At 36.3% G+C, this 22455-nt stretch overlaps 2 protein-coding genes across 10 annotated transcripts in view; both read right to left on the bottom strand.

Annotated features, from left to right (window-relative positions):
- Positions 1-10397, bottom strand: part of LOC127447188 (insulin-like growth factor 2 mRNA-binding protein 2) — a 102666-nt gene extending 92269 nt beyond the window's left edge. Inside the window, exons 1-2 of one of the 4 annotated variants that reach the window (XM_051708838.1) lie at positions 9672-10397; positions 8477-8537 (exon numbers count right to left, since the gene is read on the bottom strand). In XM_051708838.1, coding sequence (XP_051564798.1) covers positions 8477-8537; positions 9672-9846 — 236 coding nt within the window. In that variant the 5' untranslated portion in view covers positions 9847-10397. The remainder of the gene's footprint in view (positions 1-8476; positions 8538-9671) is intronic. The other 3 variants (XM_051708837.1, XM_051708836.1, XM_051708835.1) reach the window with 3 other exon arrangements.
- A 1357-nt stretch (positions 10398-11754) lies between these two features.
- Positions 11755-20621, bottom strand: LOC127447198 (transformer-2 protein homolog beta-like). Of its 6 annotated transcripts, none has more exons than XM_051708853.1 (8): positions 20476-20621; positions 18964-19109; positions 14696-14861; positions 14389-14577; positions 13783-13898; positions 13310-13420; positions 13019-13092; positions 11755-12109 (listed from the first exon to the last, which is right to left on the bottom strand). In XM_051708853.1, exons 1-8 carry the CDS (start codon positions 20506-20508, stop codon positions 12099-12101), a joined length of 846 nt encoding a protein of 281 aa, XP_051564813.1. In that variant the 5' UTR covers positions 20509-20621; the 3' UTR covers positions 11755-12098. The 6 variants fall into 6 exon arrangements, with proteins under 6 accessions (XP_051564813.1, XP_051564815.1, XP_051564816.1 ...); XM_051708855.1 differs by having other exon boundaries at positions 14696-18178; positions 18964-19682; positions 20476-20614; XM_051708856.1 differs by having other exon boundaries at positions 14696-18178; positions 19425-20612.
- Between the last annotated feature and the right edge of the window lie 1834 nt (positions 20622-22455).

Raw genomic sequence — 22455 nt, 5'->3', positions numbered from 1 at the left:
GTGAGAGAGTACAAAAATTACACTGAGCGAACGAAGTATTCTAACCGACGAGCGAGCGTGATTCTATTTAGCTCGCAAAGATGCACAAACGCATAATATACTGGACGTGCCAAGGCACAGTCGCGCTCAGACACCGAGTGCACTCTCCTAGCACTGTCCTCGCTGTTTTCCAAGTGTCTTAGCAGCAGCTATTACCAATGTGTAGAAAATAGAAGGGGAAAACCCCCACTTAATGAATTTCGTAGCGGGACTGCACGTCTTGCGCAACATTTTAAGTATCCTGGCACATTCCGTGTTCACAGTGCATGAAATCCCCATATTTTACATGTTAGTGAAAAGCAGTAATCCACACAATGCAAAACAAGAAATCAACAGTTTCTTTCTATATGACTGAAAATCCATGTCTCTCCGTGCATATGTCTCATCATCATCTCTCTCCATGCAGCGTAGACTGTTTAACATGCATGTGCTCTCGTAAAGGGACAGAGCGCTAGTTTTATACCCACTGTGAAAAAAACAAACAAATTTTTTCTCATTAATTCGCCTTTAGAGATGAAGCGTCGAATGAGACGTAATAAACTTTGTTAAACCCCAGTTATACACATGTTTGGAAATCACAAGATGCTCAATATCCATAATGTAAGTATAGATTTAACTAGGTTTGTTTCAAAACATAAATATTAATTCGACATAATAATAGCGTTTTATATGAAAAGAAGCTAAATCACTATGGCTATTAGGCTATTATTATCAGAGCTGTTCAGCTGCAGGGTGAAGATGAATATTCAAGCCAGTCTACTTCATATCATCCTCATGAAACACCGGTTATATTTCTCATTTCTGGACCGTACAGGTGTTTTTGTGCTTTGTGCATCAGTCTGTGTTGGTCTTTAGGTTGTCTAATTTCATGTTATATACATATTCTTAATTCACAGATTAGGCCTAATATCTCCCTAATGTAAATTACACGTCACAACCGATTTGGTAGCAAGTCACTTCTCAGGAATTCATATGTTTATTACATTCAGACAATAATCAGAACTTTATCTCAGTGATTAAATCTTTGATCCTGTGTGTGAATACACTACACATGGCCAAAAGTTGCATGATAGCATGACTAAACGGGTGACCGAAAACACATCATCTCCTCCACAGAACTCTTCACTTAAAAACTCATGTGTAAATGGCAGTATGGCTGAGGTTAATATGATGTATTTATGAATTGATATCTGTAAAGTGCTTATATGGGATTACATAAGGCATAAATCATATCTTGCAAATTATAAATGTGATTCAATTTTGTGGGACATTGCCTTAAAAACATAATATAAGTAAAAGAAAATATTTATCTTCGGACACATTTTTAAAGCCATGATGGTAAAAACAGGTATTTATCATTTTTGTGTTGGGGCCAGTGAAAATTTTGGCAGGGCCAGTAAAAATCTGAAGCACTGGCCCGACCGGGCCAGTAGAAAATATCCTTAGCGTTGAGCCCCAATACTGATGGCAAAAGGGTCATGCACATATTTAAAATCTGAGTCTACATAAAGGCCATCACATTTTTAACATTTCATATGTTATTATTAAGAAAAACAAGTGGTGAAAGTTGGCTTTTTATCAAATGTGCTCTGTGTTCAGAGATTTAACGCACATAAACACATACTGGACTGATAAGCTTCAGAGTTTCTCGTTCTGCTTCACAATTTCTACCATAAAAGCAGATTTTTGCCCATTGGTAGGTATGACTTCAACAAAAACCGGATACCAATCCAGTATAACCAATATAGTATAATTCAATAAGAATTAAACTATTAGGCTACAAGTACTGCTACACTTGACTTCACACTTGGAGACACCATCATTATTTCTTTTCTCATCCAACACCTTGAGGACACATTCACAGCACCACCCAGTGGACTCAATTGTAACTGCGAGATTTGGTGAGAGATTCTAGGGTAAATACAGTATAATTCAGCATTGCTCACAGCAGGCAAATGCGAAAAGGAAAATGTATTTGTGAAATTCTAGTAGTGTTTTTAATAGTTGACTTGCTGGTGCAGAACGATTACTCGATTACTTGTGCACATCCCTAGTTTTCACCCAGAAACTGGAGCTCACACGTGTTGATGCATACAGCAACACTTCAAGCCTTAGCCATTCGATTTTCAGTAAGCAAAGACCAATTTCATAAGCAAAACTTTAGACCTACTGTTGTCAAAACTTGTCAGTTTTTGGTTGTTATTTTTAAATCTTGATGTATTTATCAATACATATTTGCTCATATGGTGAAAAAATTAAGATACAATTTGTTGTTGAAGTTAGCTTATTTTGAAACCATTGTAAGGGAAATTGTGTTAAGTTTGTGAACTTAACACAATTTAAATGTGTTATACTAATTTTTTACTTAAATTGTAATTTTGCAGTGATAGATTACAAATGTTTTTGTGTGTCAGAATACCCGACTACCAAACTACTCACACAACTATGAATGGTTAGATTAGGGAGAGGGTTTTTACCACATGTGGTACTGACCAAGCCTAACACCATCTCAGCACTGGGGGCTAACAACTGCTCTAACACACACACAGACAAAAACAGTGTTCACAGAGTGAGCCAGTGAGGGCTGAAGTGCAAGACAGGGCACCTGCTGGGTTGTCAGCTGCCCGTTTCCACCGCCTGCTCTGCCACCCAAAAGTACGACAAACCCCAAAGCAGTGCCACTGCACCATGTGTGAACGCTCATGCTGTGGCCGCCCAGCAGCGCCCTGCACAGCAGAGATATATTCCACAATCCCCTTCTGCAAAGGTGGGTTTCCCCCAAACTAAGATTACTGCGGACATGCTTCTAATGTAGAAACAATTTGCAACCGTAAGTGATGATGTCACAAGCTTTAAGAAGACATTTAATCAGGCTCTGCAATCCTGATTATAATTTAATGATTAAGGACTGTCCTGCTGGGTTGATGAGACCATATTATACTGTATATGATATAGAACTACTGAATGAAAATTTGGATTTAACTAATTGCATAAGATGCAGTATAAGCTCTAAAACAATTTATCCAAGCATTTTGTATAAATATGTAAATAAATGTATAAATTATGTAACAGAAACGTAATCCTTTTATTGATGACATTAAAGACGTGATCCTAATTTAATATTTGTTCTTGCAGTTTTGTTATACAGTTGACTTTTATCACACAAAACAATTAAAATAAGAAAAAAAAAAGATCATAAAACAGTGTAAACTGTAAACAGTAGGAACCACGCTCAAATGTAAACCTCAACTAAAAGCATGGGAGATTGTTTTGCACTATTTTAAACAGTGTCCATTCTCTTTAAGCCTTTTCACACAAACTGCATCAGACTAAAGCCTTTCTCTCCATCTCAGCGATACCCACAGACAGACACAGATTAAATCAGAAGAATTAGTGTACGTACAGTAGCCGGTACAGAGATTATAATCTAATATCTTTCATGTTCTTCCTGCTGCCATATGGGCAGTTAAAGAGGACGGTACATGGTTTTGGTCTGCTGAGGTCTATACTAATGACAGCAAATAAGCAATCCAGCAAATGAGCTCTCTTTACAGCTACAAACAACTAACTGTCATCCCTTTGCCACTCCAAGGGCAGTGTTCCAGTAACAACCGCTCTCTTAGTCTTAATATAGAATATTCACCACTCCACTGAAGGGAATACAGCACGACTGAAAACATTACACCTGCTTATCAGGTTCAATAATGACACAAAATTAAAACGCCACCTCTCTTCACTAATACTCTACAAATTATAAGAGAAACATTTTCAGTACCCCGCTAGTCTACAAACAAATATTTGATAAGAGACATTGAAGAGAGCAGCCAAAGCTTCTCTGAAGGAGATTACAGCAGAGCTTCTCTGACAATCATTCTCACATTCTTTATGATATAATCCCTTTCTTCACTCTGCACCTTTTATAACGATAAAGGGATTAGCAAATGAGGAATTACGCCTTACAGTATTTTAATCCAACTAGTGGCGAGTTTACAGAGTGCATAAAAGAAACAAAGTACAGTAACACAAAAGCCCAACGTAGAGGGTAAATAGCTTTGCAACTGATGACATTTATCTGTACCACAACATTTAAATGAAACTAAATCCTTAGCCATTTTAAAGAAGCAACACCTGTGGCATGAAATATCTCTGATCTTTTTTCTAGGGTTGAGAGATCTAGATCGAAATCACCTTTTTAAATGGAAAGACATATACCAGCTGAACAAATGTGGATATTTTACATGGCAGTGACTGTTTTAAACCTGCTCAAACTGAAACAAGTTCAAAGAGAACAAACCACTTGATACTATATTTAAGCACTATCACTAACAGACACTGAACAGGTCTGAAAGGAGAATATGATGATGCAAAAGATTTTCATTCAGAACGAAACTATTAGTGATACGCTTATGAAAACAAACGTCAAGACTGATTCCGTACACATACAACCAATTTTAAAAAAGAAATAATGAACACAGCTCTAAACCATGACAAATTTTTTATTAATAAGAATATTCAGTTTCACATCCGTTACATACTATTTTCAGAAATCTTATTATAACACTCAAACGTAAATCAAACATTGATGAGAATCCTCTCGAAGTATGATTCATCCTAAAAATCTTCTATGATTTCAGACAAATACTCCAGGAAGTATACCAGACAGTAGACAAATTGGTTTGTCAAAAGTGACAATAAATAAATCTCTGATGGAGGAAAAGGGCATTACTGAATAGACCTCATCTCTGAGATTCGAATGGCCTTGGGCTTTGTGACTAGTTCTTTTAGTGTTATTTTAACAACTTTGTAACCCACATAACTTCCACTTCTCCTGCTTCTCAATCTATTCAACTTATGAGCCAACAGATACAAATTAATTTTGACTAGGGTGGATCATTTTTAGCCATCCAGATAAAGCCATCAAATCTACAATCTATCCTTTTAAAGACACCCTCAGATAAATGTTAATTTTCATACTCTTTAAAGGATTTGTAAGGTGTAAAAGATATATAAAAGTTACAATTCCACTCAATTTAAGACCAAATTTTTTAATATATTTATTTGTCTGAAATGTAAAAAAATATTTCTGCAATCAGTTCATATCTGTTTAATACATTATTAAAAAAAAATACAAAAGTACATTTTTCTTGTGCAAGCTTTAAAACATATTTTGTTGTTTGGTTTTGGCTAAACAATGCCTATTTCATCAGATCAATAACAAAATGAATTATTTCTAACAAAGTAGATAATTAAAATATCAGACTTGCCACCACACATAAGCACAGTAACAAGATTTGACAAATGAAAATAGGTAATATGTTTAAATCTTTCCCTGTTTTGAGATATTCAAAAAAATCCACAGAATAATCACTTCAATGACAACAGGGTTTGACTAAAGCTTTATGGTTAATTACTAATTCTAAAACACATTAAAGACCTAACACAGACATATAAAATAAGCTGTTAAAAATTGGATCTAATTTGTGATCACATTAAAATTTAATCTAAATATGCAGGTCATCTGACTGAGACAATATTTTTGATAATGTTTGAGTATATATATATATATATATTTTTTTTTTTTTTTTACTTTTCTTTAGCCACTTTTAAAATGCTATTACACACTTACATTACATTTAATGCACTGTACAACCGATCATTCAAAACTGATTCAAATTACATGCAAACCTATATTTTTTATAAATCCTGGAGTAACCTATGAAACTCTCTAAAGCAAGTCATGTCATCTGTTGCATACATGCAGTTCTATATCACCCCATCCTCCCACTCCCTTGACTGCAAATAAACAACATTGTGTCATGCACAGGCCTACATGATAAAACATCACAATAACACAAGAAGCACTGCTTACTGTAAGCCACAACTTTAACAAACCAAAAGTAACTACTTCTAGAGAAAGCATAGCTGTTATACAAGAGTCTTGTACAATAAAACCACACCATAAGATCTTTTATAAAAGGCTCAGAATAAAGAATGGGACATTTCTGCTCTGAACAGAACACTAATGCCAGTTCTATCGATTTTTTCTTTTTAAAATATTCACTTGCAAATATTCTTTATTCTCACTCTGATCGTTCAGGTTAGACTATTGCAGACAAAACAATAAATAAATAAATAAAACTGTGAAATTGTAAACTGCCCCATAATTCTCTATGTGGATCAAAATCTCTTCTTAGATGTTCATTATAATTATTTAAATTATATGTAAAATTTATATTTAAGGCAGCTGACTCTGGGTACAGGTAAAAAGAGTTTAAAAAGGTGTATAAGCAGTTTATGAAATCCTGGTCTGACGTGTTTTACAGCTTGATTTGTGAAGCTTGATTTGAGTAATGCATATTTCAATGCATTTATTAAAACATTCAAACATAATATAATTAAATTACAATTACTTCTGCTGCATAACATGCATTATTGTTTTTAATTATTTTGTAAATTGTGTAACTGTGCAGAATGCAACATTTCAAATAAACATTCAAATTAAAATATCCGTTTGTGTAACTTAAATTTAGTTTTGATAATCTATTCTAACAGAAGGGTATTAACCTTTAGAATTGAATTTTAAAAAAATACTTTTTTAATTTAGTCTTAGAGGGGGGAAAAGGCACCCCAGTACTAACCAAATGCTAAACAATAAAATTATTAATTTGAACTATTATTTAAAAAAAGAAACAATTTTGTAAGCGTAACCCATGAAAAATGAAAAATCTGAATAATACCCAAATATATGTATGTAGCCTACATAAAATACTGAATCCTCATAATACTAAATGAGAAGACTGCTTTAAAATGACAACTCCTTTAATATTAAATAAACACCAGTGACATTCACATTTAATGACTGGCCGATTTCTAAAGCGTTTAAACAAAGTACAGATTCATGTTAATTGCATGTTAATAAATAGGCCTCTTAACTGCATTAAACATAAATCTACGTAAGGATTCAGTGAAATGTCTAAAACACCTGGCATATGTCAGTGTTAATACAATTAATCACAATACCATCAACAACTGTGTGCAACTCTGCTGAATATCTACATATTGTATATTAACATTGCTCAGTACTTACAAAGGTAAAAATACACAGTAACATGAACCCTATGGTAAAGTGACCTAAATATATGCATCATTGTTCATTGCCCAAATGGACAAGAGAGGCACCACATCTTACACACGAAATACACACGCGCCTTGTGTGTGAGGATTATATTCCGAAATAAAGGCGTCCAAATATCGCACGTGTGTAACGTGAGCCGCTCTAGTTCGCTTCAGATTACACCTCTGATTCTAGAAGCGTGTCAGACGTTCTAAAACGGTGTGAAACGTTCTAGAATGAACTGCACACATTCCCCCCGTGCATGCTGCTCTCTCAGTCATGTTAGGTTGACTCTAGCAGCAGCATGGCGGACTCTTCCAAATCAAAGACTGGCCATCTTGACTGCTACACCCTCCCCGAGTTACATGAGGCCCTGTGAGGCGTCAAAGACTAGTATGAAAATGCTTGGAAAAAATAATAACGCTTTTACACCTTTACAACAGCAAGTTATTACGATTGTTTTGTTTTTTATTTAAGGGCTACTCCACTGTGACGACGTGTACGACGAGGAGACGCTGTAAGAGGCGTCTACTTAATATATAAAATATACAGTACGTCTGTACATGTACATTTGTTGTTTTTACACATAAGCCCTTATATGTCAAGGTTGTGGGCTGTTCTCTAGCCATTTCTATGCCGCCCTCCCGTGGAACTCACACACACAGGGCCTATAGGGGAAATCACGTGGGGCACAGAAGGGCCTAAACCAGCGCCATGAGGTCATGCACAATAATCTTGCTCTTGTACAATTCAAGCTCAAGAGCAAGGGTTAAATCTCAAATTTCGGCAATGCACTTGTTCGAGGTTTTCGACAAAACACTCTTATATCCGCTGTTTCGGTTAAAACTGGTTTCTCATGTCTGCTTACGCTGACTAGATTTAGTGTAGATTTGCTGCACAGCATATAAACACAATGCCTGATCTAAAAGCTTTCAGTAAGGGAGAGAAATTGACAGCAAAATTTGCGTTTGCTTATGCAAGGGAAAAACCACATGAAATATATGTTGTTGTTGTTGTTGTTTTTACGCTATGATTTTCGCTGTTTTGAGTGCAGGTCACGATGTATCAATATAATCAAGAGCACAAAATGAACAGCAAAAATATTTATTGGCGAGCTGATCACCTGAGCAGAAATACATTTATTAAATATAGACAGAATAACATTAAATGCTCCAAATCACAACGTAGTAAAATAATAATAATTATAATAAAGGTTTAGGTTGGGAGAATTGTGCTTGACTTGTCTTTTAATTTCTATTACAGGAAGTAATTAGTAATAAAGTATGCATTACATAAAGCATATAAACAAAGCAAAATGATTACCTTAGTTTTTTAGGAACAGAGTAGTCGACCTCGATCACTTTTCCATGCAATTCAACTTTCCCTGCGAGCAGGAAAGAGAGCAAATGAACACAGTTACAATCAAAACCTACATATAACGTTGAATGACCTGGGCCTCTAGTGCAATTAATACACAGCTGATTTATTTAATCTTTTGTGCTATATCTGATATCTAAACTCATCAATGAAGACAACCACGCCACGCAACCTGGGCATGCAACGTAAACACACTGCATCTAATCATACGTGCTAGTTTGTTTATAAATGCACGTCGGCAATGTAGTGAGTTTTATCACGTCTACATGTAAGGTATAACGTCTTCATCATATGTCCTATTATGCGAAATGCTTGATGAACTGATACGATGAAGAATGGGCAGCCATGCTTTCCACTCCCACAAACCACATACGAGCAATGAGGAGAGTTTGAAGAATAGAATGGGAGGTCAAAGGATAAGACTCTTCTTCCGAAATTTGTTCTCTTTCTTGAAGTCGGGTTTGGTCTGTACTTTTTCGAGAGCACGTACGACTCAAGCGCGTGCAATAGTAATATAGAAGTGTTGTGCATCTTGGGTTCTGTTGTGTATGAGTGGCCTGGCGCAGCACAAAAATTGGCATCTCACCTCCGTCCCCCCCAGCTACCTGTTTATTAGCACTTTCCTCCAGACCCCCGTCACCCACCTTTAAGACACCTCGTAAAAACATACCTGGACATCATAGGAACATGCATGTGACGCCTTCTGGTCGCTCAGTTCGCTCGCTTCTTTTCAATAAAATCAAGACAAAAAATAACTGAAAAATAATTATGCCTACCACCCGAACATCAGACCCATTCGATACATTCCTGTGGGCTGAAGGCTGAGAATTCGCACCTTTTCAGCTCTCCAGCTTGGCTAAACGAGTGTGCATTTGAAGATTTCGAATAAATTCCATAAATCCAACTTGTATCGCGTGTAGGAAGCGAGCGCGAGTGTGATTGAGCTCGCGGGCGTTAATTCGCACATTTGTCCGGTCGCGCGAGCAACTTTGACACTGGTGATGGAACAGCGCGCGGCGCGGCTGATGCGCGATCCTTACTTTTTCTTTTCTTGTCCAATAAAGTGTTTAAGGTCAGGCGATGTTAGTTCTATACATATGTATATATCCCAGACTTTCCGTGATGAGAAAAACGCACTTACCAGATAGCGTCTCGATGGCTTTAATCGCCCAGTTCTGGTCGGGGAAGTCCACGAAGGCATAGCCGGATTTGAGCAGGACCTGATCGGTCACGGGAAGCTTCCTCTCGCCGAAGAGCTGCTTCAGGTCCTCCACGGTCACCGAAGGACTCAGATTCCCCACATAGAGTTTGTTCATGGTCTATACGAAAATCTGTACTTCCAAATGTATCGGTGTGCGCGCGTGTGCAATGCTTTTATTGATCGAAGGGAGGAAAATAAGGAGAAAATAAAAATAGAAAAAAATGTAATAGAATAAAAAAAAAAAAAAATGGCTTGAAATTCAGCAGTCACCCCCCAGATGCAGTCGGACCCCCCTGTTATATATACACAACTCTGTTCCTGCTCAAACTCTTTTTACTGGGATTGGAGAAAAAAAGTATCGTTGCGACGTTACTCTGTAGCCAACAAGCACCGCCTCTAAATAAAATCGCTCTTAAATATAAGAAAATTACTTTTGAGGTGTTTATGGACTTACAGCATAATACTGGTGTCTAGTGTTCAATTTGCCAGCATAAATTATTAGACAACGCATTATGAAATTACTCAAGGTGCAACTTACAGAAGTAGTCAAACATATTGTAATGGCAGGCAGGTCATATAGCACCTCAGCTTGTGCTACTAAACGGATGCATGTGTTCTTCAGTCATTTTAACAGGCTGATATCAAGGAAGCTTCATTTCCAGATGCGATTGACAGGTTGATTGGCATCCATAGGTTGTTGAAGACTGATGGGCGTATTCCCCGGTTATAACTCGTTGTTTTATATTATGTTTGATTTAATCTTAAATCTACGTTTAACATACAGCTGTGTAATTTTTTTTTAAAATTGTTATTTCTTGAGTACCGACTGCGAAAAGAATGGAAAATGGGACTTTCTCTGGGAACGCCCACGCCAATGGAAAAGAAACAGGAATGTGCAGTTGCCTATATAGAGAAACCTTATGGCTTTATTATTTAGGAGGGGCAGACACGACAATGTATTATATAAATATAATGCACCGTTTCCACTTATATACTCCGTGGTAGGTTTCTTTAAAGATTATTCTTTTGAGCAAAATATTAATATTTTCATCAAAATTCTTTTTATTATTAATCTTTATTGTAGCATCACGTGTCGTTTACTTCTGAATATTTTATTGCTTGCCTTGTATATTTCTGTTGCTGTAAAATGATTATACCTCAGTTTAGTGATTCTGTTTTACAACATTTACTCTTCATCGTCTAACTCACCTGTTATTTAGTTAATGGTCATTACAGATCAGCCACACACTTGAATGCACAACATCTAGTAGTGGCGAGTAAAAGTTAAGTGCAGCTTTATTGTTATGTAGAGGATAATCTATAACTAAAGACAGTTTTTACTCTTTTTAATTGAGGTTAGTTAAAGTGGGTTTGTTGGGTTTGCTTAGAACTTTATTGAATTCTACTCTGTTCATGGTGACAGTAAATTCAGACTATTTATATCCAACCGTTATTTACATTAAAAGCAGATAATACCCAAATTGTCAGAAAATGTATAAATCCCACACCTTGGCCAAATGAATGTAAAGAGAAATATTTCTGATGATTCCATTATTAACTAGATATTCTCTGAAATAACAGGACATCTACTGAAACATTTTCATAAGCACCGGTGTTCTACTGTTGCGATTCAATAGACCCATTACTTTCACTTCATTTTAAGGCAAATGACTCAAGAATATTTGCATGCATCACATCATCACTTGTCTGACCATAACCCTGCAATGAGGCTGCCACAATCTTCTGATTCCATTAAGATTCAAAGACAACAGCTGGTATCCAATTCGCAAAATTGGCAAAAGTAAATAAGCCTTTTAGTTCTTAAATTCTCAAATATACAAATTTCAGGCTATTTAAAGTATTTTTGATAATATTGAGGACATAACATTGGAAAAGATACATACAGTTACATTTTTAATCATCAGTGCATATATTCCAATTATTAGGATTTAGGTTAATTTTTTTAATCATACATATTGCAGAATTCATGTTTTGAATAATCCAATCAGAAGCTCACACAAGGTTGGAGGTATAAAGCAGTTTATTGCAAGACCACTGCTAAGCTTAAAATGCGTAAAAACATAATGAGGTGTAACGAGCCATAAGCTATCATAAAAAATAAACGCAAGAACTTCAGCATCACATCAAAAATGAAAAACAAAAAAAACACAACAACAAAACAAACAGAGCAAAAATATTTTGCCAACTACTGAAATATTCAGACTGATCAAGGACACATGAAACCTTTACGCAAGACAAAAGAAGGGACAGAGTTGGAAGTAGATTCAAACTCATGCCACTAGAACTAAAAATCTATGTTGTCACTTTCATCATCATATCCAGGAAGGGTGAGAGGACTCAAACTTTTCAGTAGTGACCTGTGAGAACAAAAAATTCACATTTTCAAATTTTCACTCGCATTATACGTGAAGGATATAAGGCTCAAACTTGAGTGTTTAAATGGCAACCTGTATGTTTTTGTGGTACTTCAAGAGAGCAAAAATAAGAGAAGGTCTGCACTCTGAAAATGTGTCTAGAAATTAAGTCATTTATTGTTTAGCAGCAGGAGATTTAAAAACAAAAGGTTCAGCCCAAAAGCCTTCCTCAGTGTGTCTACTTACATCTTGTTTGGTCTTCTTATAGATAACCTGTAAGTGCTTTCAGGTGTCCATACTTGATGAGATCTGTGTTGTACTTCATTTATGATGTTTCTTTATTTTTTTGTATTATCTCCTTATGAATTCATATATCATTTTATATAGATTTTTACTTATTACTTTTCATTTTGATATTTTTTACTGTTTAAGCTTATGCTGTGTGCAATATTTTCTTCACAAGTTTGAGATAAAGAGTTGTCACCATTTCAAGGTCTTCAACGTCACAGGACCCTGTTGTGAAGCAGTAATTTTCCATTGTCTTTGCTTGGTAAAGACTGAGCATTGAGAAAGACGCAACTAAGATTATTCAATACATTCTGCTCATTTTAACCATAACTTTGTCTCCTGCCTTCTGCTATATTTTCCTGCTGCCTCTGCCTAGATTTTGGGCTTGTAGAACAGTTAATGTAAGCTGTTGAGGTTGACTGGTTTTGGCTATCAGACAAAACTGATATTTGTATTTCTTCTGATGGAGAGAGAGGTCTAGTAAAGATACTGGATCTAACATGCGTAACCAGAGGATTCACAATACGTTTAGGTCAAACACTCTTGAACTATAAAACAAGATGAAAAAATGCTTATGTAGACACTTAATTGAAGTGTTTTGGTGCCCTTGTGTGCAGTACTTACGTGGGGAGTAGGAGCGAGAGCGTGATCTTGACCTGTACGGACCTCGGCCATAGTAGGGAGAGGGGGACCTTCTTCTGTGAACATAAAAACAGTAATCAATGAAAACACCAGCATCCAAATCATTACAAACAAGTAACATTCAAACTGATTCAGTATGGTACAAATGCTTTCAATGATTGCATACAGCCAACGGTATTGTATGCTTGTAGAGAATCTTTTGCTGTATTCAATATACTAACGTAGTAGGTAGTATACAGGACAACATATAATACCAAGCTGTTTTGTTCTTACTTGTATGACCTGTTGTAGTAGTCACGGTCTTCATAGCGATCATATCCCCCCCGGTCATAACCACGTTCACCGTAATCACGGCGTCTGCTGCTTACACTTGGGCCTCCACCACTGCGTCAGATAAATAAATTATTTGGCCAATTGTGCATTAACTTTCAAACAATCAATGACATTGATAAAATCTGTATACCCGGAGTGTGGGATATCATTTGATATTCAAAATGATCGGATCACCCAAAGTACCCCCACTGATCGCAATTAATTGGAAAATCTATATTTTTACCCATTCCTAATCCTTATTTGCATTTTAATCCATACATTTTGTTAGGTTCAACATTGCAAGATCCAAATCTTTTTGCATACCCCCTGGAACCTGCTTACATACCCCCAATTGGTATCATTGACTTACATAGTGTAATGACTGTTAGGAATCAGAATCACAGTCTTGGATTCAGAAATGAAATCAGACTCACTATGTTGGTCGGCCCATATAAATTCCAGGAGTAGGAGTATGTGGTCTCTTTGTAATAGAGTAGTCCACTCTGATTCTGCGGCCATCTAGCTCCATACCATTTGCACGCTCTTTAGCCTAGAAATAAAAACAACAGAATAATTCATACTGACCACAAGCACACTCAACTATATTCCTTCTGCTTAAGGCCATTCATTTAAGAATGTTTTTATTGCTGCCTATAAAGTCGCTGAGAGAAAGGTACATTCTGTACTGTACTTCCTTTAAAAAAAAATGATTTGAATGCTACATAATACAACTTCACTACATTAATGAACCACAATGTGGTCAATTCTGCAGCATACTAGTACATTCAAAACACAAAAACATACTAACTCAACATTTTGAATTGAAGCAATCTGATAAAACCTTTCGTCTAAATTGTCTCAATTAGCAATTTCAGCATTACATACAATTTATAGAGCAGAATTTAACTGTTTATTGAAAACAGCCCTTTGCTTTTACTAAAACCAACCAATAGAACAGATGCCAGGTTTTTATTTTTATTATTATTATTTCATAATTTGCAGATAAATTGCTTTTGCTATTCGTCAAATGTAGCGTTTACCTCCTTCGAATCTTCTCTGTTTTCAAAGTAGACAAAGGCAAACCCCCTGGAACGCCGAGACTGCTGGTCGTACACAATGGAGACATCACTCAGAGGGCCATACTTGGAGAAAACCTCTCTCAGGTCCCTCTCTGTGGTGTAAAGGCTCAGGCCAAACACTCCCAGGCAGCAGTTTGGGTCTGGGTTTGCCTAAAGGTGAAAAAACGTCATTGATTACGAGACAGCGGTACAAAGCCAAAATTTACTGCGCAAATGATCACAAACAGCAAGTTAAGCAATGTTTCCGGGATCCGACTCTTGTTCTCACCCGGTCACCAACATGACGTCTGCGGTTCGACATAGGAGAGTGACTGGGACTGCGGTGGCGACGGTATTCACTGCTGTGGGAGCGACTGTGTGAACGTCTCCGGCGGGAATGGGAGCGCGAGCGGGAACGACTGTAGTGTCTGCGGGAACTCCGATGGGAACGAGATCTGCTTAAAGATGGATCAAAGTGAAAAACAAGAACGAGGAGGTTCAACAGTAATAATACAAACATACAGTCCATCAAGCTGCGAACTAGGGATGCACCGATATGAAAATATTTGGCCGTTACCGATTTTATCAAAAAACTACTGGACGATACAGATATTTTGCCACTTACCTTATTTTGTCATCAGATCACTGTTTAGCTCAGAAATTCTGTTATAAAAATGAACAAAGATGTACAAAAACTTATTGTTCTAAAAATAAATAATTTCTATTTAACATGGATTGGATCTGTTGAACACGACAGGCCAAACACATTTAAAGAGCCACAATGAAAGATAAATAAACTTTTTTTTAATTAACTAAATATAAAAGCATAATGATTGATGTGAAAAATTATTTTGTACTTCTAAAACATTTTTGCAGTTCAGTTTTTGAAGTTCAAAACAGAACTCAGAACTCACATTTTACATGTCTGTACTGTACATTACAGAACAGCACAAATTCATATTATACACATTGGGCAACTCCACAGAAATATCAACCACATCATGGAAAAATAAAAATAAACGCCCTTGTAAAGTTCTATTGTGGTATAACAGATAATGCCAAACACGTCGCTAGAGGGCGCCGCTTGTTACACATTGCTGAATGAATTGCTCAATGCAATCTATTTTTAAGCTTTCAAGGTTTAGTAATCGTGCAATACCATACTGCGATTTCAATCTTAACTCAATCATGCAGCTCTAATGGATATCATACCAATGTCGAAGTCAAAGTTTGCTTGTTTCAAATTGTTTGGATGGTTTTACTTCATGTATAGGCAAGTACTGCTTTTAGAACTATCACGTCTGTAACGACAGATTTTCCTCATTAATGTGAGTACGTGAATGATTAAGGATTAAACATTACATGTTCTTAGGAGTGCCAACCCTTCTACATTAAGTGGATATAATTATTTCTGTATTGTGCATTTGAATTCAGAGTTGTTACAAAGTGTATTAATTATAAATAAACCATCGGTTTTTCATATTGGCGTTTTCATGCTTATAAACGGAATTGGCCGATAGATATCAGTGACTGATACATCGGTGCATCCCTACTACCAACTGAAAAGCAGGCACACACGGAACGTATGCCCACAGAATTGGAACACCCATAATTCAGTAAGATATAGACACCATTTATTAAATATTTTGGTAAATTTGATAATGCTTTTTGGTTACCCATAAGGATGTAGTACTCTCAATCAGTTTAAAACATTTTACCATTTACCTTTAAAAACATTCCACAGAGTTTCCCAGAAAATCGGCACAGAAAATATCAGTCTACAGATTCCATTTTGGCGTACTGCTAAAACCTGTCTTGAACTCTTCATGCCACATTAGACAGACAAGAATCTCAAGCTTCAATGTCATGATGTATAGAGTTGCTACCAACATATGCCAAATGATCAACTGCAGAGTGCTTAAAATTGCAGTCCTGGGTGGGGGACATTTGTTTTTGTTTTTTTAATTTAGCCCTAAACATTGTTTCTACTTTCAACCATAAAGCAACAGGTGTGACTTTCATTCGGCCCAGTCAATGTACTGTGAATTCCAGTTGTAAAGGAGCCAGAGGGCATCCATTTAAACCTTTTCGAATTAAATGCAATTTTGGACTTCATATAATCAAAAGCAACACAACTGCTTTCCTATCTCAAGAAACTTTAGCAAACAAAGCTATTAACAAATGCGCTGGTTTGTGAATGAACCAATAAATTCTTCATCTTATTCACATTGAAGGATTAGGGCTATTTTACTCCTGCTGATAGACAACAATACTAGAGTTCGACCGTTGTTTTTTTTTTTTTTTTTTTAAATGGCCAATGAGCAGAGTAACCGATAGGCCAATTTAATGCTGATATATCACAACTTAATATAATAAAAAATGACAAATAAATTGTCTAAAAAATGTTTTTCACTTATATTCAGCAATACATTTACTCCAACTTTCACAAAAAAACAATAATAGTAATAAAAAATCTTTAAAAAAAAAAAAAAAGAGCTTCTCCTGGTTTCTGTTTAGTATTCCCATTTTAGGAGTTGTTTGCACAAAGAAATTGCCATATATTAGAAAGGAGGAAATAGGCTAACAACAGTGCACACAGTAGTGCAAATTGCTCTATCACTCTTGTGCGGATCCAGCCTGGTTTAAGTGTCAGTGACTGACAGTAATGCAACACTCATGAGTCAGCGTCACAATTTTTATCTAGGCTATTATAAAACATGCTTAAGAGAAAGATACACAAGTGCTCCACAGAAAGAAAACAGATTTGAGCAAGTTTTGTGAGGTTTGGGAAATAGAACTATTTAAACGACATATCTGCAAATTTGCAGATATAAGTTTTATTGATATTTACATTTTTATCATTAAACAAGACAGTTAACAGTTACAGGAAGCTGTTGAAAAGAGAGAGAGAAAACTAAACACTCAAGCACTTTAACATCATGACCTCTTGTGCATCTGTCTCGATATGATGGACCATTTAAATGAGACTGTTGCACACCAGTCCATTATGGAGCTGTTCAGCTTGTAGTCCAAAAACCCTTAAGAGATTTTTGTATATAATTTTGAAACCTGTTTTGTTCTACAACATAAATTACACACTTTCATCCCTCAAATGTGAATTTCGAAGCCAACTGAATTACATACTTTAAAAAAAAACAAAAAAAAAACACACAAGGCGGCTTCAAAATTCACGTTTGAGGTATGAAAGTGTGTAATTTATGTTGTAGAACAAAACACCATGTATCGACAAGTAATGTTTACCACAGACTCACTTTAAAGAGCACCTATTTTGGTTTTTCAAATATTACCTTTCATGTAGTGTGTTATATAGCTGTTTGTTAATGTAAAAAATTCTTTAATTCTTTATTCGATTCTGAACACCTGAAACGAGTCGTTAGTAATTCCAGACTTACTTCCTGTACTAACCTACGTAATTTGGTAACAAAACACCCGCCTCTGGTCTGTTTACATGTACAGCCAGTCAAGCTGTTAGCCTCTGCTAACCGGCTAACTCACGTTATTGTCAAACTACATATACACTTACCACTGAGAAACATCCTGTTCTTGTCGTGCTTGCGATGGTGGTTCGGGTTGATCTTCCGATGTATCAGTATCGGACTCGGGCTCAAATTGGTAAGGTAAAACAGACATTTTTCAGATGGAGCTGAAACTCGGATATGGTAGTGGCCGTTTCCTTTCAGACACGCGCTGTAAGCAGTAGACCAATCACAACAGACTGGGACATCTGACCAATCAGAGCAGAGTAGGCTCTCTGAAAGGAGGTGTTTAGAATGAATCCTTTAGAACGGATCATTGAACGAGTCATTTTTGACACTGGGGAAAAAAGGTAATGCTGCAATTTAAATTATGAGCAAATTAAAGTGTTTTTTTTTTACCTTGGATGCATGTAAATCTATTGTATGAGACCTTTAAAACAACATTAAGCATGTTTAAAAACCATAATAGGTGCTCTTTAAAATTTCAGTATCATTAATCAGGTGCAAATTATTGTCCACAGGTCCTGACCGCTACTGAAAGCGCGTAGACGGCGCTGTCACCTGATACTTATTACTTTTTTCAGTGCTGGCTAGGATGTGACAATCACAGTCATTATTACTGGATGAGGATTTAAAAAAAGCTTTTATAGAGACTGCTTAAGCTTATTTCCATTCATAGGTATGAATCCTTCCAATTATCAGTTTTTATTTATATAAAAAAAAAAAAAAAAAAACATTTATAGTCTCCAGTGAGATTTAAAACTTTCTGTAGTTAAATGTGGACACATGGAGGATTTGGTTTTCTGAGCGGCCAAGCACCCCCTGGAGTGAAGTGTAACTTTTCATTCAGTTTTCATTGTATTTTTAAATAAAACCTTTTTTGTCAAATGAAGATGAAAGAAAATGTAAAGTTTAATCTGTTAAAACAAAATGATTTTTGATTAGATTATTTGGAGGGGAGGGGGTGACATTTTTTCTTGTTTCAAAGGGGGTGTGTCCCTCAAAAATAAAGAACCACTGTGTTAACCTCTTAAAACACCTCAAGAAATAATGTACTCACCTCGTCTTGGACCTGGAGCGAGAACGGGACTTGGAGCGAGTATGGTGGGAACCCTCTTTTGACGGAGCAGGTGAACGATCCGGGGAACGACTGGCTGACTTACCAGATCCTCTAGGACTTGCACTCCTAGAGGCCGAACGGGACTCCTAAACCAACCACATCCGAATCAAGTTAGAGACAAGGAACAGTGTTGTGTTGGCTATGTGTTATATAATAATTGTATATCATTTTGAAACCAAACTACAACTAGGATAATAAAGGATTATCCAGTGATGATAGCCTTTTTCAAGTGCAAAAGCAATTAGGCCTACTTTGAAGGACTTACAATTAAAAATGCATCATATTAAATCATCAAATAGCTAGGTATAAATCACTGGGTCTCATGCTACAGGACAAAAGTAACTATTGCAATACAAATGAACAACAGAAGATTTGTGCATGCACGCATGGGACAAACATACTAATAGTTACTTAGCGCTGTGATCTTATTCCAGATAACTTCTGATCTTAACTTCATAACACATCTTTTCTTCTTTCTTCAGTTTCAATTTCATTTCTGACTTCATTCCTCTTCCCCAAACTTCTCTAGCCCATAACTGCTATATGGGAACTTCTTTTGCTTCGCAATATTAGCATGCACTGAAAATACAGCTTCAAATTATTCTCATTAATAACTTGACATTTGACTTCGTCCAGATTTCTCTTCTTCCAACCTTAACCTTAACGAAAAAAAGAAAAGGGTGAAGAATGTGTAAACACTGGACATCACAACCAAGAATCCTATTATTTGATTAGTGTGGGAACAACATTATTGATGAATCATCAAATGTAATGCAAGCTTTAAAGAAATTTTACATGCATCCTGAGCCTTCTGCATGCATGCCTGAGCAATAGTTCAATGCCATGATAATAAAATTACAACAGAAATACATTCTAAAAATATAGGCCTTACATATTTACAATTTTAAAAATCGAATGAGAAATGATTATCCTGATATGCCTAATAAATATTATGCTCACTGTTAACTAAAAGTGCACCTAATTTGTTTACCTAATTTGCATATTTGCATACATAATTAGCATTAAGGCTCAGGATGACCTTACCTTATGTATTAGCAGATATTATTACTTGTTTAAATTCTATCGGTTAAATTAAACGTGCAAGGCAAACATAACACTTAAAAACATCTGTAAAACATTGCATTACTGCTTCCTAATAAAAAGCACAAACTAGGCAAATAAAGGTGAAGATCTTTATTATAGGAGAGCACGTTGTCTGTGTGCTAAGACTGAAGCTATCTAACTTGTATATTGGATTTCGACACAAAACTATGTTACTTGCATCCATAAAATAAATTCAACATCTCATCGTTACATGTATGCATTAATCGTCAAATAAAGAATGAATGAAGTCTCTCTCATTCCCTGCTTGCAAGCATACAACATGGAGGCCGTTTCTAGAAGAAATATGTGAGGACGCGTTGAAAGCAAGACAGCACAGACACTACATACCCGCTTGGCGAAATCTTTCTCATCGTCACTCATTGTTGCTAAGTTTTAATTAAACTGCAATGGCAAAACTGTGGGAGAAATAAAAGATAACACGACGCAGATCAGACCTCTGCAAATTAACGTCTTTGGTTATAGAGGCTTTATTTAGAAACTAGCATTTCCACTCCTCATCGGGTTACTACGCAACCACAGTTCAAGGTCACGGCCGCAAGAAGGCGACAAATTTACTACTTCTTGGGTGAAATGCTTAAATTGTTTTTACGTTTATGATAGAAGTTTATTATTGACCTAAAGTGTTAAATAAGCTCTATATAAGTATTTAATATATGGTATGATTGTTTTAATTGCATATAGTTAATCAAATTTTGCACCGCAAACTAAAAAGTCAAGTTTTTAAAAAATCCCACAGCCAATCGGATAATCCGGATGGCATCACGTGGCTCAACACAACCGCAGGAAGGGAGAAAATGCACTGCAGAGTGGTTGTTCTTCTTTCGGAAAGATTCTACACCACGGAGTAAGCCCAGAGCTGATTGGTCTATAAAGAATGGCGGTTATCTGTGTAAGTGACTGATTGGTCGTTGTTGAAGGTGTTTTTTTTCCCACGTTCGCCACAGGCTATACTACCCCAAAAATATGAATGGAAAATGGAAAATATTGTAGAACTGTTCGGCAAGCCTATTGGAAAAAAATTGAATTATAGATTACTTTTGTTGTGTTTAGTAATCGCACGTATATTGTGTGTAAGTACAACTAATAGTACATTATTAGTTTTGCTTATTTTATATTGTTTTATTGTTGTACACAACAGCAAAACATGAGACCTAACACGGAACGTTCCAACAACTTTGGCTAATATTATTTTAAGGTTCGGAAAAAATGTTGTAAATAAAACATTAATGGAAAATCCTTATAACGTTCTTAACCTTAAAGGTGCAATATGTAACAATTTTCAAGTAATATTTCTTTTGCCAATGTGTGAACGGCTTGTAACGCAGCTTAAAAAATTAGCCCTTTCCGGACTTCCTAGGTTGCCTATTAAAGCCTGTAGACTGATTTTCATGCGAAGGGAGCGGGTCGGTTTTGCCGGGAAAATCCAAAGGATGTGACGTTTATGCGCGCTCTCGAGAGCCTTGCCTCAGACAGTAACAGCTTCTCTTCCGCTATTCAACAGCGACAACAAACTGCAACTCTAGGTAACGTTATCTTAGAGATGGAAAGAAACGTCCGGCTCCCAGCACAACATCGACTCCTACACAAACTCAGAGTAAACAAAAAAACATTTATCTACTGAATCCCGTCTGGCTAAACGGAAACGTGATTGTGGTCGAGCGAAAACTAGAGTGAACATCGGCAGGGCATTTGATTCCTGGAGGGACCTTCAATCGGTTTTGGAGATCAAAACCGACCCTGAATTGGTGGTGTTCTTATTGGACAGGTAAGCTTACATAACTGCAAAGCATGTGAAATATAGTGCCATAAGGACTGATCCGTGTCATTTTAGCTAACTTGATCTTGCCTGGTAACACTGACGAATTGCAAGCTACATTGGTTCGTAACTTTCCAATAATTTCATCAATCTTCTCTTTATACTAAAAATCAGGTATACAGGATAAATTTAAGCAAATATGCTGGTTTCTTGATTGTAGTAAAACATATGACATACAAAACATACAATAGTGCAACACAACAGTAAACTGTCTGGTATAGTTCGGTAGTATGTAGCTGTATGTGTGTATCAGTATGCTATGTTAGCTGATAAGTAGTTTTAGTTTAGTCTCAAAGTTTGTAGTAAAACAATCATAACTGTGTCATTTTAATTATGATGCCTCATCTGTCAGCATGATGCAGGTGGATCAAGTTCAGTCTCTTTGTACGTTACGTCATTGTTTTGGCCGATGCTCGTGTCCCTATGGAGTGTGTGCACGAGCAACAGGTAGCTGGCTGCAGTTCACTTAACGGCCACAGGTGTCATTAATA

The sequence above is a fragment of the Myxocyprinus asiaticus genome, chromosome 10 (genome assembly GCF_019703515.2).
Source record: "Myxocyprinus asiaticus isolate MX2 ecotype Aquarium Trade chromosome 10, UBuf_Myxa_2, whole genome shotgun sequence".
In the NCBI taxonomy this organism is placed as follows: Eukaryota; Metazoa; Chordata; class Actinopteri; order Cypriniformes; family Catostomidae; genus Myxocyprinus; species Myxocyprinus asiaticus.
This window is presented reverse-complemented; position numbering and strand designations above follow the sequence as displayed.